We start from the raw sequence: 17,838 nt of genomic DNA, 5'->3' as shown, positions 1-17,838 counted from the left end.
TAGTGTGAGCAGAGTTCCTTCCATTTGGTGCCCAGCTCGGGTCCACGTCCTGGCACTTTAACCAACCTGATGTTCCAGGAGTTGTTTCATTGATTCTGGGCTGGCTAGAGAAGGAACCAGGCGGAGAATCCCCCCCCTCAGTTATGGTGGTACATGGGCAAAGCTCACATCCATAACTTCGGTCAGGAATATGTGAGGGGGTTGACAAAGAGACTGAAAGCCATGATCAAGGGATTAGAAAATAAGGTGCTTGGTCTGGAGTCACATCTCGATGACCGCGACATGGACCCAGCACTGTGGGGACTATATGAAGAAAAGAAGGCTGCGCTCCAAGACCTGCAGCTCATCAGGTGCCAGGCATATACATGAGGTACAGATCCAGCTCCTCCAGAACCTGGACTGTGGCTCTCCCTTCTTCAACTTGCTGGAAGAAAGGTGTGGCACCCCAGGGCAGCACCTTATGCTGCTGGTGGACGACAGGTCCCTTGTCTCAGATGCGGAGGGAGAGCATCGGGGCCCAGATCAATACTTACTACACAGCTCTGTTCTCTCCAGATCCATCCAGTGAGGATACTCACAGAGGTCTGTGGGAGGACCTGCTGCAGGTCACCCCAGGGGATGCTGGGATACCTGACAATCCTGTCACTCTAGAGGAGCTGACCAGCACCCTCACCTGGCTCTTGAGGGGCAAGTCCCCAGGGCTGGACAGGCTGACTGAGGAATTCTTCAGGGTATCCTGGGACATCCTGGAAGGCAACAACACGCGGGTCCTGGGGGAATGTTTCTTGGCCAGAAAGCTGTCCCTTTCTTGGCGCAGTGCAGTCATTGTGCCACAGTCAAAAAGAGGGAGCCTTCATTTACTCAAGAACTGGCGTCCAGTCTCCCTCCTCAGCATGGCTTATAAAGTCTTTTCCAGGATGTTATCATCTTGCATGGGATCACCAAGGTCAGCAATAATCAGTTCAATGATTACAACAAGCCACTGATTGACATAAGCAATTTCTAACATCTGCTGGAAAGCTGAGCTCTTGGCTCTACTTTCAAAAGCTGATTAACCAGATTCTGCTCCAGAGCTCTGTCATTGTATCTCTGAACATGTTAAGGAAAGTATTGACAAGCTAAAGGGAAAAATAAAAGGAATATAAGGCAACATCAAGTCATGCTTGTGGTATAGTGGTAGTGTCCCTACCTCTGAGCCAGGGGATCTGGGTTCAAGTCCCATGTACTCCTGAAGTGCATAATGATATCTCTGAACATGCTGATGGAAAAATGATCTACAAGAAACAACATTAACTGTCCAGGTCTTTTGATGAAGAATTCTTGATGAAGTATTAGCTTGCAATGCCTGGAAATCACATCTGGCTGTTTACAGGAGGTTTGAACTGCCTTTGATAAACGCGCTGAAAACTTTCAGTTACACTCCACTAATTATCCTAATATCAGTCTTATGGTTCAAGTATGAGATTCAAAAATACAGAGTCATATGAAGTGAAGCTGATAGTTATTGGGATGCCCATCCATAAGTTACAAATAGTTGGGAGAATCTAGCACAGACAACACCCATTAAATCTACAATTCTGCTAATAGTGTGCAAAATGTGTAAGCTGTGGCTTAGCTCTAGCATTCTTGCCTTTGCATCACAGGGACCTGTGCTCATGTCACACGTTTGAACTCAAGACTCGTCAATGAAGGAGTGCTGCATTTCCCAGGTGGCATCCTTCTAGTGGGATGTTAAACTCAAACTCATTCTGCCTGCTTGGATGGATATAAAAAAAAACTGATTTGATAGGCCAAAGACAAGCAGGGAAATTATCCCTAGCTTTGCGGCCAATATTTAACACCAAATCAACATCCCAGAGAGAGAAAACAAAACAGGCCATTCTTGTATTGCTGGCAGTGGAAGTTCACGGTCTATAAATTAGTTGCCACAGTTCCTACATTACAACAGTGATTACATTTCAAAACGTCATTGACTGTAAATATTTGGAATGGCTAATAAACTGCAAGAAACACGATGTAACCTTTTTCCTTAACACTTCGTTGGATACATTAGACACACTTAAGTAACTCTTGGATAGGCACATGGATGATAGTAAAATGAAGGGTAGGATAATAGGTTGGCACAACATTGTGGGCTGAAGGGCCTGTACTGCGCTGTACTGTTCTATGTTCATGTTCTATGTAAATCAAGCTTTTATTTTTGCTTTTGATAGGAAGATGTTTCAGTGTCACCAAGTTCAGCAATCATCAGTTAATGTGTTGTATACATGACAGTTCAATGATTACTACAAGCAACCGATCGACATAGGCAATTTCTAACATCTGCTGGAAAGCTGAGCCCTTGGCTCTACTTTCAAAAGCTGATTAACCAGATACTTCTCTCAAATATTTGTCATCAACCTGTTCGGAGTTGGTGTTACATACCAGTGGTGCAGGTGGGTCTTGAACACAGGTCTCCTGGTTCAGAAGTCAGGGTACTATCACCATACCACAAAGGTCCTCCAACTCCTGAGATAGTAGGAACTGCTGATGCTAGTGAATCTGAGATCCTCCAACTTCTTCCATTTTGTTATAAATATTCAGAAGTGCTCTTACACGCAACTAAACTTTGATTTCCACCTCACTAAATTACCCATTTTTTTTCCATCTGTGCATCACTGGTGTTTGCCAATTAATTTAGGTCTGAAGCCTGTAAAGGGCAATGCTGGCCATCAAAGGTGAGGGATAGTAAGAGAGAGGGGTTAGGGGACTAAATCAAAATGGGGCTGGAAGGGGCAGCCTCTTCTTCCATTGCCCTCTTCAGAATGCAAACCACCTGAATGATACTCTCCTCTAATTGAGATGCAGCTCCAGGAAAAGACAGTGGCCAAAAGCTCACTGGTTTGGGGGAGAAACAGTCTTTCTAAGTCTCTGCTCAGCCATCAGCACATCACTGAACATAAAGTCAGCTATGGACCATAACAATTGGACTGGGTTTAAGATGTAATTTTGGGTTAAGAATTATTTCTTCTCATATTTAATAAGATTGGTGCAGGTTTATTAACATTATCAAAAATGGGATCATGAAACATACATATTTTTAATCATAGTGTCAATCCACCATGTTTGAATAATCTGCCTGATTTTCACTGACTAAAAATGACTTTTTGAATCTCAGCTAAGCCTTCGGATTTACGATGCAATGTTCATATGCTCAACTGAGACTGCTAACCTATCCACTCATGTACCATTAAGGAAGCCAAACCCATCTGCGCTGCACTGTTGTATTATGATGAGCTAGATCTGCCATAATTACATGGATCAGTAGTTGAACTTGTGAACTCAGCAACACATGCAGTTCAGCTCAGTTTTAACAACACTATCTATGCCCAAACAGATGGTGTTGTCATGGAATTCCTGCAAGGCTCCACTCTCACAAGCATCATTGTTGGATTCCACGAGAAATACATCTTCAATGGAATAACATCTAACCTTCTATCCTGTGTGTATTTCCAGTATGTAGATGATATGCTTGTGATATCTAAATTTGCAGCTGCATGCAAGAACGTCCTTATGCATCTTAATGACCATGCTGAATGAATTCCCTCATCCTGAGAAATCAGCCAGAGGGGTGACTAATATTGGCCATCACAATTTTACCTTCATTGGTCAGTATACACATCGAGAAACTTACAGTTTCACATGCTATGAGATTGGTCTTATTGGAAACCTTGTAAATAGGGTCCAAGCCACTTGTTCACTGAGCAAACCTGATGCTGAACATCTAAGACATCCTGTGAGATACTGGCTATGTTGATCAGATCATTGCTCATTGCATATTGCACAAACTCATAGAAAGTCTTAGGTCAGTCACTCTGCTCCTGAAAAGTGCCCAGCCTACATCAGATTGCCTTGGATCATTAAGGTACCTGACAGGTTTGAGCAATAGGTGAAGTTAGCTATTTCATGCTGCTTGAACGTAGCAATTGGTATTCATCACTAACAGAATGCTACAGACAAGCAACAGGACCTTCTGCTTATTGCACATATATGGTCTATGAATTTCAGCGCTGGTGTGGAATTATGAAGTGAGGTGTGGGCTTGTATTCGCGAGAATACTTAGGACTGACAGGTGATCTCATTGAAATTTAGACCATTCTTACAGGGCATGACTGGGTAGGCACACATAGGATGTTTCCCTGCTGGTGAGGATAATACCAGGGGACAGTTCTGGTACTAAATACAGACCTCACAGACATGGGCTGAGGAGGAATTTCTTCAATCAGAACTTTCAAATTCTGTACCACAAAAGGCTATGGAAGCTCAATCATTGCGCTTGTTTAAGATCAAAAACTAGTAGATTTCTGAAGACTAAAACACCAAAGGAGTTTTGGAGATACAAAGGCAAAATGACACGGAAAAACACGATTAGCTAGGATCTGTTTGAATGGTGCAACAGGCCACCAGACAAATGGCTATTTCCGTTTCTATTTCTTATCTTCCTATATTGTTAACTCACGTCCAGGCCAAATGTTCAAGAATATTCTCGAGGAACCTACCATTTTTACTTCACTGTTGCCAATGATTCCCCCTATTTCACCCAGATCCTTTAGCAAGATATTCAGTATCTCCGTTGCTCTTTTTTTCTGGTGGTTACTGAGCTCCTGAAGTTGGTTGAATTCTTTCTGAACAACCACTAAAGTATTCTGCAGAAAAAAAAATTCTGATGAACATCTGAAAGTTAGCAAGAAAGTCATTTGACACCATTGTTTAAAATGACGAGTAGCTCAACAAATAATTTTAATTCTTCAAAAGAAGTGAAAAATATTATTTAAATTCATAAAATAGGCCAACACAGAAGGCCATTCACCCTGTCATGTCAGTGCCTGGGCCTTTCAAAGCAGTCCTTTTTGTCCCCATTCTTTCTCAATTTCCCTGCAATTTATTTTTTCTCCTTGAAGTAATCATTTAATTCCCTTGTGAAAACTACTATTGAAACTTATCCATCATCTAGCATTGACAGTACTGCACTTCAAAGCTTGACTACATCTTGCATTTGACTGAGCGCTTGTTAATATTTCACCAACTGATTACCTCTAAAAGCTTTCCTAATACAAAGGACCAACTGACAGCCCTGTGCTTGCTGGGCTCATCCTCATCTATTGTGAATCCTTTTGTTCAGTTTTCTACCACTTTCAGAGACTGTTCCCCAAGTCATCAACTCCTTTCATTCCTTTAAAACTCTACTTCAAATTCCTTCCTTCTGAAATTAATTGTCTCACAACAGATACCTTTAAGAAGCTGTAATAATAGGATATGCCTTTGATGCAGTTTCTTATTTACTTACACACCCAATAGGCATTTAAAGGATTACAATGTTTGGTGCTGCTCTTTAACTTCTACCCTAGCTCCTTATTCCTGATGACTCAACTCTCCTCCTCCGTATGTCATTGGTTTCAGAATAAACCAATGGCTTCTGGCTCTTACTCATCCATCTGGACAATAATCTGCACTCTCTCTCACTCCCCTCATTCTGGTACCAGGGATGCAAAAACCACATCCCAGGGGACAAAACCACTTCTATGACACCCCTAACTATAGAATTCCTAATTATTAATGCACTATCCTCTCTCCACTGCTTTGCCCCAGTGCCATATTTATGGATGCAAGTGTTTGAGACATCATTTCCCTCACCTACATACAATGGCGAACATGATGTGACATTGCAACACACTTGGAGTAATCCATTGGAACTTCCCTTTAGTGTTAATGTTGTATTATTTCAGTAAAGCTTTGCAGACAGTACCTTGACCCAAATTGTTACTTGCAGCAATGGACCTGCTCCTCTCGCGAGATCTAATGCAATAGTTCCCAATCCTTTCAGTGACATCGGTTCACTTCAGTGAGACACAGTTCCATGGAACACGCACTTTTTCACATCATCTTAATTTTGCCTTTGGCCACATGTATTTAGAATATTCATGTTTTAGAGTCAGAAAACGGACACCGTATTTTTAATTTGATGATTAATTTTCATGAGTTGTAATTTTGGTTGGATAAAAAAATACTTTAAGATGAAACAACATTTGCTTCACATTGATTTTCAATACTTTTGTACGGGATTCCGTGTCGTGCGTGGACAGTTCTCGCAGCACACCAGCTGAAAACCACTGTTTTGGGATAAGGGTGGACAATTGCTCAATTTTTTCTCTTTCTGCTCTTCTTCTAAACAAAGGGTATTATTAAACCAAAGCAGATTCAAAAAAGATTTGCCCCAATGTTTCTGGGAATGGAGGGTCTGAGATATGAAAATAGACTGAAAAAACTGGGACTTTTTTCACTGGAGTGCAGGAGGTTGACGGGTGACATTAATGAGGTTTATAACATCATGAGTGACATAGATTAGAGAATGATAAGGGTCTTTTCCCAGGGACCATAACTTCAGGGTGAGAGGAGAAAGATTTAAAAAGGACATGAGGGGCTAATTTTTTTACACACAGGGTGATTCGTATGTGGAATGAACTGCCAAATACAACAATTAAAAGATCTTTGGATAGGTTCATGAACAGAAAAGGTTTGGAGGGATTTGGGACAAACACGGGCAGGTGGGACTAGTTTAGTTTGAGAACATGGTCAGCATGGGCTGGTTGGACTGACAGGTGTGTTTCCATAGTGTTTCACTCTATACTCTATAACATCAAAACCAAGGCAATTACCGTTTTTTGAGCCAGTTCATCAGTCAGCAGCTCATTGGCCTTTGACTTATCCTCCACTTCTTGGGATTTCTGGTCATAGTTGACAGCCAGTTCCTCCAAGGCCTGAAGCACTTCCTTCACCTCATCCTTAGATGCTTCATTTTCCAATTGCAACCGGTTCAGTTCTTCTTGGATCTTCTCGTAATCTCTCCTGGTGGAAGCCAACAGCTGGAAATTGTCAGACATTTTTGAATTAGTTTTAGCCGGGCCAAGGACCAAATGGAAATTGCAAGGTGCTCAAAATACTTTACCAGAAGGAAAATGCCAACACAGTGATAACTGAGGATAACCGACAACCGGCAATTAAAGCCCCCTCAAGCAAATGTGTCCTTGTGATGCTCCATGAGAATCAATGCATTTAACACAAATTCTAAAGGCTTTTAACAGTTCATCCCTACATTTTCCCATTCCTTTGACCCTGGTACACATGGGTTCAGCAGCCATAAGCACTGATGTTACTGGGTTCAGCAACTCACCTCCTCTTGGTCCAGCATTTGCTGCTTCAGATTTTCAGTCAGTTGACTCTGCTGGTTGATTTCTTCATCCTAAACAAATTAGAAATCGGAGGGAAATTCAACAGGAGGTTATGTCGGTATCCCAAATTCCCAACTGACATGGGCGTCCTGGAATGTTTGGCTATAATCTATATACACAGGGAATATTTCAGTGCTGAAGAATAAAACTCCTGATGTTATCATCCACTGATTTTCAATTGTTATGATCCCAACTGATGGTGAAACTCAGTAAGTTAGGTTTCCAGGTGAAACATGGCTTGACAGACCATTAGTCTTATTTTTGTTATTTGTTTGACCACGGACGGCGAGCCACTGGACATTGTCATAAGAGGCTATTTGTGTACTTTTGACAAAAGAACGAACATCAATGTTTGTGACACACAAGAAGAGAAATAAAGATATAACCTACTCTACACAACACAAGAATGATTACAAATATCAGAAATAGCGATCCAATCCTTTTCCACTCAAAAACCATCTTAAAAAGATACTCCAACTTCAGCAAAGGGTCCCCTTCTCTACTTTAAAGTTCCTTGGTACAACTGTACTTAGCTTCTACAGGGTTCCTCTTGTTGACATCTCAACATTTTCTGTGCAACAAATGCACGATTTTCCATAACCTCAGCTTCCAGGTCATTTTTTTCCTTCTACAGTTTTCTTCTAAGCCATTCAGAATCTTTTCTGAGCTCTGACTTTTTGGAAGATACTGCCTCAGAGAACAATAGATGCTGGGACATTGAGTAAATTTAAAGGGGAGATAGGCAGATTTTCAATTAGCAATGGATTAAAGAGTCATGACGAACAGGCAGTAAAGTAGCATTGAGACCAAGTAAGATTAGCCAAGATCATTTCAATTGGCAAAGTAGGCTCCAGGGGCTAAACTGCCTCTGTCAGTCCAAGTACTGACATTCTTATGTTCTAGGTGATAGTGGTCACGGGTTTGGAAGGTGCAGTCAGATGAGAACTGCTGCATTGTTACAATGCATTTTGTAGATTGTATATATTGCTGCCATGGAGCACTAGTGAGGAAGGGAGTAGTTGTCTGTGGATGTGTTGCCAATTAGTCAAGCTGCTTTGTCTTGGATGGTGTCAAGCCTCAAATGTTCTTGCAGCTACACTCATCCAAGAAAATAGCAAGTATTCCATCACAGCTATCGCTACTGGAGACTGCAGGTGAGCTCCTCATCACCAAATCCCTAGTTTCTGACCTCCCCTTGCGGCCACAGTATTTGCATTTCTTTTTTCATTCACTGGATGAGGTCATCACTGACGAGGCAGCATTTATTGCCCATCCCTAACTGATCAAAGGGCAGTTCAGAGTCAACCACATTGTTGTGGGTCTGGAGTCACATGTAGACCAGACCGGGTAAGGATGGCAGATGGCCTTCCCTAAAAGGAATTAGTGAACCAGATGAGTTTTTCCGACAATCAACAATGGATTCATGGTAATCACTCAGCTCTTAAGGCCAGGTATTTATTGAATTCAAATTCCAACATCTGCTGTGGCAAAATTAGAACCTGGATACCCTGGACATTACCTGGTCTCTGGGTTAACAGCCCAGCGATAATACCATTAGGCCATCACCTTCCCTTATTTGTACAGCTAGTCCATTTCAGTTTCTGATTAGTGATATTGATAATTAAGGATTCAGTTTTGTAATGCCATTGAACATAGTTAGAATTTCTCGCATTAGAGATGGTGATTATCCGGCACTTGTGTCATGCGAATGGTTACTTATCAGCTTAAGCTCGGATGTTGCCTAGGTCTTCCTGCAAAAGAACACAGGCTGCTTCAGTATCTGAGGAGTTGCAAATGGTGCTGGACATTGTGTAAACATTGGCGAATATCCTCACATCTGCCTCATGATGGAAGGTCCTTGATGAAGCAGCTGATGATGATTGGGTCTAGGTCAGGATCCTGAGGGACTCCTGCAGAGATGTCCTGGGGTGGAGATGATGACCTCCAACTTCTCAACCTTCTTCTTTCGTGCTAGTTATGATTCCAACTAGCAGAGTGTTCTTCCTCAGATTCCCCAGTTTTGCCAGGGCTCCTTGATGCCCTGCATGACCTTGATGTGGCCTGGATGTCAAGGGTAGTCACCTTCCTCTGGAGTTCAGCCTTCTTGTCCATGTTTGGCGAAGGCTGTAATGAAGTCAGGAGCCAAGAGACCCTGGGAAAACCCAAACTGAGCATCAGTAAGAAGGTTATTCCGTTTCAAGTGTTACTCAAAGGGACTGTTGACAACCCCTCCATCACTTTACTTATGGTTGACAGTAGACTAATGGGACAGTAATTGGCCTGGTTTGATTTGTGCTGAAATTCCTGGGCAATTTTCCACATTATTGGGCAGATATCACGTGGAGTGAATCAAATTAGTAGGAGACTGGCTTCTACGTTTTGGGGACCCCCCCGAAGGAGGCAAGATTGTTCATCTGCTGGACATTCCTACGTGAAGATTGTTGCAAATGCTTCAGCTTTATCTTTTGCACTGATACGCTAGGTTCCTCTCTTATTGGGGATGGAGATATCTGTGGAGCTTCCACCTCCTGCAAGTTGTTGTGCACCACCTTTCACGATTGGATGTGATAGGACTGCAGAGCCTTGATCTGATCCACTGGTAGTGACGCCACTTAGTTCTATCTATTGCATGACGTTTCTGTTAGCTGGCATACAAGTTGCACAGTATTGTAACTTCACCAGACTGACACCTTATTTCTAGGTATTCCTGACATATCCTCCTATATCATGGTTGATCTCTTGGCTGTTGGTAACGATGGAATAGAGGGTATGCAGATCCTGATTAGGTGGAATACAATTCTTCCGCTGGTAAGGCCCCATAGTGCCCCATGGATGTCAAGACTTGTGATGTCAAATCTGTTTGAAGTCTGTCCTGTTTAAGAGTGATAGTGCCACACAACACAATGGATGCTATTCTCAATTTGAAGACAAGGACTGCGTCTCCACGAGGACCGCAGTGGTCACTCTGAACAAAATGGTCATGGGCAGATGAATCAGTGACAGGTAGACTGATAAGGACAATGTCAAGTAGGTTTTTCCTCTGATAACAAAGTGTGAAGCTGGATGAACACAGCAGGCCAAGCAGCATCTTAGGAGCACAAAAGCTGACGTTTCGGGCCTAGACCCTTCATCAGAGAGGGGGATGGGGAGAGGGAACTGGAATAAATAGGGAGAGAGGGGGAGGCGGACCGAAGATGGAGAGTAAAGAAGATAGGTGGAGAGAGTATAGGTGGGGAGGTAGGGAGGGGATAGGTCAGTCCAGGGAAGATGGACAGGTCAAGGAGGTGGGATGAGGTTAGTAGGTAGGAAATGGAATGCGGCTTGGGGTGGGAGGAAGGGATGGGTGAGAGGAAGAACCAGCTAGGGAGGCAGAGACAGGTTGGACTGGTTGTGTGATGCAGTGGGGGGAGGGGTCGAACTGGGCTGGTTTTGGGATGCAGTGGGGGAAGGGGAGATTTTGAAGCTGGTGAAATCCGCATTGATACCATTGGGCTGCAGGGATCCCAAGCGGAATATGAGTTGCTGTTCCTGCAACCTTCGGGTGGCCTCATTGTGGCACTGCAGGAGGCCCATGATGGACATGTCATCTAAAGAATGGGAGGGGGAGTTGAAATGGTTTGCGACTGGGAGGTGCAGTTGTTTATTGCGAACCGAGCAGAGGTGTTCTGCAAAGCAGTCCCCAAGCCTCCGCTTGGTTTCCCAAATGTAGAGGTAGCCACACCGGGTACAATGGATACAGTATACCACATTGGCAGATGTGCAGGTGAACATCTGCTTAATATGGAAAGTCATCTTGGGGCCTGGGATAGGAGTGAGGGAGGAGGTGTGGGGGCAAGTGTAGCACTTCCTGCGGTTGCAGGGGAATGTGCCAGGTGTGGTGGGGTTGGAGGGCAGTGTGGAGCGAACAAGGGAGTCACGGAGAGAGTGGTCTCTTCGGAAGGCAAACAAGGGTGGGGATGGAAAAATGTCTTGGGTGGTGGGGTCGGATTGTAGATGGCTGAAGTGTCGGAGGATGATGCGTTGTATCCGGAGGTTGGTGGGGTGGTATGTGAGAATGAGGGGGATCCTCTTGGGGCGGTTGTGGTGGGGGCGGGGTGTGAGGGATGTGTTGCGGGAAATGCGGGAGACGCAGTCAAGGGCGTTCTCGACCACTGTAGGAGGGGATGTTGCGGTCCTTGAAGAACCTGGGCATCTGGGATGTGCAGGAGTGGAATGCCTCATCGTGGCAGCAGATGCGGCGGAGGCGGAGGAATTGGGAATAGGGGATGGAGGTTTTGCAGGAGGGTGGGTGGGAGGAGGTGTATTCTAGGTAGCTGTGTGAGTCGGTGGGCTTGAAATGGACATCAGTTACAAGCTGGTTGCCTGAGATGGAGACTGAGAGGTTCAGGAAGGTGAGTTATGTGCTGGAGATGGCCCAGGTGAACCTGAGGTTGGGGTGGAAGGTGTTGGTAACGTGGATGAACTGTTTGAGCTCCTCTGGGGAGCAAGAGGCGGCGCCGATACAGTCATCAATGTAACGGAGGAAGAGGTGGGGTTTGGGGCCTGTGTAGGTGCGGAAGAGGGACTGTCAATTCCACCGCCTCCGCCACATCTGCTCCCAGGATGAGGCATTCCACTCCCGCACATCCCAGATGTCCACGTTCTTCAACGACCGCCACTTTCCCTCCGCGGTGGTCGAGAACGCCCTTGACCGTGTCTCCTGCATTTCCTGCAACACATCCCTCACACCCTGCCCCGCCACAACCGCCCAATAAGGATCCCCCTCGTTCTCACATACCACCCCACCAACGTCCGGATACAATGTACCATCCTCCGGCACTTCCGCCATCTACAATCCGACCCCACCACCCAAGACATTTTTCCATCCCCACCCTTGTCTGCCTTCCGGAGGGACCACTCTCTCCGCGACTCCCTTGTCCACTCCACACTCCCCTCCAACCCCACCACAGCCGGCACATTCCCCTGCAACCGCAGGAAGAGCTACACTTGCCCCCACACCTCCTCCCTCACCCCTATCCCAGGCTGCAAGATGACCTTCCATATCAAGCAGATGTTCACCTGCATATCTGCCAATGTGGTATATTGTATCCATTGCACCCAGTGTGGCTTCCTCTACAATGAGGAAACCAAGCGGAGGCTTGGGGACCGCTTTGCAGAACACCTCCGCTCGGTTCGCAATAAACAACTGCACCTCCCAGTCGCGAACCATTTCCACTCCCCCTCCCATTCCTTAGACGGCATGTCCATCATGGGACTCCTGCAGTGCCACAATGATGCCACCCGCAGGTTGCAGGAACAGCAACTCATATTCCGCTTGGGAACCCTACAGCCCAATGGTATCAATGTGGACTTCACCAGCTTCAACATCTCCCCTTCCCCCATTGCATCCCAAAACCAGCCCAGTTCTTCCCCTCCCCCCATTGCACCACAAAACCAACCCAGCTCGCCCCTCCCCCCACTGCATCCCAAAACCAGCCCAGCCTGTCTCTGCTTCCCTAACCTGTTCTTCCTCTCACCCATCCCTTCCTCCCACCTCAAGCTGCACCTCCATTTCCTACCTACTAACCTCATCCCGCCACGTTGACCTGTCCATCTTTCCTGGACTGACCTATCCCCTCCCTACCTCCACACCTATACTCTCCTCTCAACCTATCTTGTTTTCTCTCCATCTTTGGTCCGCCTCCCCCTTTCTCTCTATTTATTCCAGTTCCCTCGCCCCATCCCCCTCTCTGATGAAGGGTCTAGGCCCGAAAGGTCAGCTTTTGTGCTCCCGAGATGCTGCTTGGCCTGCTGTGTTCATCCAGCTCCACATTTTGTTATCTTGTATTCTCCAGCATCTGCAGCTCCCAATATCACTGATAGATTTTTCCTCTGGTGCTTCTTAGAACTTGTTTAGCTTGGTCAGCAATCGTGCTGCTGAGGCACTCTTGATGATGTACATTGAAGACTCCCACCCAGAGTATAGTTCAACATGGAAGAGTGCTGATTCATCAGCCATTTGGGGGTGGGAAGCGTGGTGAGGGAGGTCAGTGGATATCAATCGCCACATGTTTATTTTTGCACACATTTCACTTGATGTCATGCAACTTCATGCAGTCCACAGTAAATGTTGGGGATTACCAGGCAATTTTCTCCTGAATGTTTACCACTGTACCTCTGCTTCTCCTGGTTCTGGCTACCTGATGGGACAGGACATACCCAGGAATGATAATGCTGTGGTCTTGGACACTGTCTAAGCTATACAGCTGTGGGAATCTCAATGTCAGGCTCATGCCTGACTCATCTAAGAGACAGCACAAATAACAACAAAAGGAATTTCAGTCAAACATGCTAAAGGTTCATACCATAAAATACAATGAAGTTAGCTTTAACATTAGAAAGTGCTCATGCAGTTTGAACTTACAAAGTGTTCACCACTATCTACAGAACATGTTGTTTTAAGTCAGATTTGCAACAAGTGCACCAACCATTCTAATGCTTGTAGCACCATCCTACCAATGCTAGCAAATGTCTACTTTACTGGAGAACAGCATATGGACAATGCAATGGTTGTTCACCTTTCATCATCAAAAACAGAAAACACTCTAAACCTTACACCTTTTCAACAAAATCAGAAGTTAATAGCCCACATTTTACTGGATACGGTCATTTCATGGAGTGCAAATGGCTTGGGGTTTTCTTTTCTTATCATTAAGCTTTTTCTACAACAAATTTCTAGAAATGGGAATTCACAAGAAGCTTAATGGAGCATCTGGGATTTTAGTGAAAACATGATTTTTAATCAACCTGCTCTGACACATTTTGACGCACCTCACTCTGAAGTGACAGCTGAACCCAGACCTTCTGGCTCAGAGCTATGGACATTACCAATCTGACACAGAAACCCTGGGACTTTAATGAATAAAAAGGCAAGAGGGCATCTCCTAATCTCATAAAAATTAAAGACAGAAAAAAACAATCAAATAACAAATAAAAAAAAGGACGAAATCCAATTATTTACCAAAAAATGAGATTAAAAGAAGGAAAGAAAAATTGCAAGATTAATAATATTCAAAGAGGAATAGTGAGGGGGAATAAAATGAAACTTTAACAAATTTGAGGAGGTTTAACATCAGTAATGTCAGATGCCATAGTTTCAATTGTTCCTTTTCTAGCCTTGCAAGGTTTATTGACATTTGAGGTCTATAATTCAGCTGATTAGTAGGGGCAGATCATAGGAGCAGGAAGGCTGACGTTTTGGGCCTAGACCCTTCATCAGAAATCCCCATTTCTGATGAATGATCTAGGCCTGAAACATCAGCCTTCCTGCTCCTGTGATGCTGCTTGGCCTGCTGTGTCCATTCAGCTCTACACCTGGATAACAAAGTGTGAAGGTGGATGAACACAGCAGGCCAAGCAGCATCTCAGGAGCACAAAGGCTGACGTTTTGGGCCTAGACCCTTCATCAGAGGCCCTGATGAAGGTTCTAGGCCCGAAACGTCAGCTTTTGTGCTCCTAAGATGCTGCTGGGCCTGCTGTGTTCATCCAGCTTCACACTTTGTTATCTTTGATTCTCCAGCATCTGCAGTTCCCATTATCTCAGCTCTACACCTTGTTCTCTCGGATTTTCCAGCATCTACAGTTCCTATTACCTCTGATTAGTAGGGGCCTTTGATCAACAGCAATTTTAATATATGTTTACAGTACAAGCCTAGCAACTAATGCAACTCATGGGGCGTTTGAATGACAAACTACTATTTTTGCAATAATAACGATGTTAGCAATCTGTGGCAATAAACAACCCATGAGTTATCTCTTCCTTCTCACAAATTGTTAGTTTTGTTGCGCACTAATAACAGTCTGCGTAATGAACCTGCTGTTGTTTACGAGAAAATTCTGGTATATTGTGACAACAGAAGAAGAGGGCTAAACATACTGAGGTACCAGTGGAGTAATGTGCAGCCAATCTGTCATCAATCACAAACCTTGTCATCGAGCTGCTTATACAAATTACTGATCTCTTCCTCTAACTTCACTCTCTCTCCTGCTGTGATTTTGGATGCTGGAACAACATTGTCAATGGTTGACTGGTTGTCACATGGCTCCAAGTTCTTCTGGTCTTTGGCATCAATTTGTTCATCTTCAGGCACGGATTCACCTGTAGAGAGAGTAAGCATGTTACAACAGGGACAAATGATTTCCACAGCAAGGCAACCTGCCCATTTACGTGCAGAACAAAAGGAGAGGAAAATCTTTCATTTCAGGAAGTGCACGTAATGAATGAAAGGCCAAAATTGATTTGACAAACCAAAAAACAATTGAAATTATACCTAAAAAGCTAATTTTTTATCAAAGGCAGAATTGAGTTGTATCCTTGTTGCACATTTAGGAAGGAGGCAGAAAAAACTGCAGATGCTGGAATCCAGGTAGACCAAAAGGAGGCTGGAAAAACAGAGCAGGTCAGGCAGCATCTGGAGGAAAGAAGCAGTTAATGTTTTGTTATTACCCTTCAAAACGTTGATTGCCCTTCAAAACGTTGATTGCTCCTTTCCTCCAGATGCTGCCTGGCTTGCTTTGTTCTTCTTGCCTTCTGTTTATCTATCCGCATATTTAAGAAGCTCTCTCTTTTGATAATAAAAGGTTATTACAGGCATTCACTTCATGTAGTGATGAAAATGGTTAACTGGATATTGCTGCAAAGTGGATGTAAAAAATCTCAGCTGTTAAAACTCAGGAAGTAAAATCAGGTTTCCAATAAAACAAACAGTTGCTGTGAATATAACCAAGCAACATCTGCGATATGAAATTCTGTGCATGTCCAGGAGATGTACAAAGAGGCTGTTTCCATTCGTCACACAAGAATATGCTGCGACCATTGTACACAATGATTGTTATTGTTGAATGGTTAAGCAGCCATACCGAATACTATTAAATCCACTCTCTTCTTACACTCAAGCAAAGTGAAAGCATTTTGTACAATATTTGTTCCTTCCTTTCTTCCTTGATCATACTGGTACCTGGTCCTGTACTTTTACCGTTCTTTTAAACATTCAGAATTCACAACCAATTACTACAACTGAAAATTATAAATCCTTGAATGGAAGAAATTAGTGCACAACACATGTAATATCTGGTTCTAAATGCCACAGTAAAAGGTAACTACGAGTCTCATGGCCTGTAATTCTCTACGTCTCATTAAAATGTCACATTTCAGATCAGAAAATCAGTTTTGAGACTGACTTTTTTTTCTACAAACTCATGAAGAAATGGCAGGATGTCCATAAAGATATCTGTTTTCAGAGTTAATTAATCTAGGAAGGATCCCAGCTCCTAGCCTCAGTTCCACCACTCACATTCATGAGGTCAAATCAGTAAAGTCATGGCTCTTGCACTGAGTAAACAAATCTGCTGTAAAGGGTTAATTCAGTTCTAATCTAAATTACCAGGCATGTCACCTTAGAGCCAACCTTATCCTAAAATTGGTTCTAAGATGACGTGTTCACAAATGATATCCATTCATCCAGCATGGTCCTCTTCATCTCAAAGCCAAAGAATTCATTACTATTCTCCTGAAGACAACTAACTGCTATAATTTGTTTGTGTAAATTAATAATTAGGAAGGGGCTTACAGTTTTGGCATTATTATAGTTTTGCTTCGATAACAGAACGGCAAGCACTCATCAATAAAAATCTGAATTAAAATATTCTTTCACAGTAAACAACCTTGTACTACCCTACAGCACAACACACTTGAATTATTCGAATCCTACACAATGCCAGTATCAAACAATATATAGTCCATCAGCTTCAAATAATGCTGAACCTAATTAACAACTCAGAACCTCTCTCCTGTGACACTCATTCAATCCAGTAGTTCGTTTACCAAAACTTATCACAGAAGGAACAAAAGGTTTTAAGAATTCAAGGCCAATTTTCATTCAGGTATTGAACTTACAGCTGTAGTGCTGGATCTACGGGAACAATGAAGCTTTAATATAAACAAGCTGCCATATGGAACTCTATCAGTAATATGTGGATGACAATGGACATTTCAATTATTAAATGCACTTTTGTACACCTTCCCAAAAGTATATTAAATTTACATCTATGTAAGGATGCCAGGAGAATAGCTTTATTCATTCACGGGATGGCAAGGCCAGCATTAACTATATATCTTCTTACTCTTGAGAAGGTCACATGGAAACATAATAAGTAGCAGCAGGAAAAAGCCATCTACTCTTCAAACCTGCTTCACTGTATAATAAAATCAAGGTTGTTCTTATTGTGGCCTTAACTCCACTTTGTTACCTTCCCCCTTCCCGCTCCCCATTGGTGTTGAAAAGCCATCTTCTTGAATGATCGTGATAATGGGAACTGCAGATGCTGGAGAATCCAAGATAATAAAGTGTGAAGCTGGATGAACACAGCAGGCCCAACAGCATCTCAGGAGCACAAAAGCTGACGTTTCGGGCCTAGACCCTTTATCAGAGAGGGGGATGCGGTGAGGGTTTTGGAATAAATAGGGAGAGAGGGGGAGGCGGACCGAAGATGGAGAGAAAAGAAGATAAGTGGAGAGGAGAGTATAGGTGGG

General features: G+C 43.7%; 1 protein-coding gene across 2 annotated transcripts in view; it reads right to left on the bottom strand.

Annotated features, from left to right (window-relative positions):
* Window positions 1-17,838, bottom strand: part of LOC125454109 (kinesin heavy chain) — a 190,265-nt gene that overhangs the window by 58,040 nt on the left and 114,387 nt on the right. For both annotated transcript variants that reach the window (XR_009445962.1, XM_059647460.1), the window contains exons 12-15: window positions 15,233-15,405; window positions 7,211-7,279; window positions 6,696-6,902; window positions 4,539-4,685 (exon numbers count right to left, since the gene is read on the bottom strand). Coding sequence is in view for 1 of the 2 variants with exons in the window: in XM_059647460.1 (XP_059503443.1) it covers window positions 4,539-4,685; window positions 6,696-6,902; window positions 7,211-7,279; window positions 15,233-15,405 (596 nt within the window). In the remaining variant the exon portion in view is untranslated. The remainder of the gene's footprint in view (window positions 1-4,538; window positions 4,686-6,695; window positions 6,903-7,210; window positions 7,280-15,232; window positions 15,406-17,838) is intronic.

This window comes from Stegostoma tigrinum, chromosome 7 (assembly GCF_030684315.1).
Source record: "Stegostoma tigrinum isolate sSteTig4 chromosome 7, sSteTig4.hap1, whole genome shotgun sequence".
NCBI lineage: Eukaryota > Metazoa > Chordata > Chondrichthyes > Orectolobiformes > Stegostomatidae > Stegostoma > Stegostoma tigrinum.
This window is presented reverse-complemented; position numbering and strand designations above follow the sequence as displayed.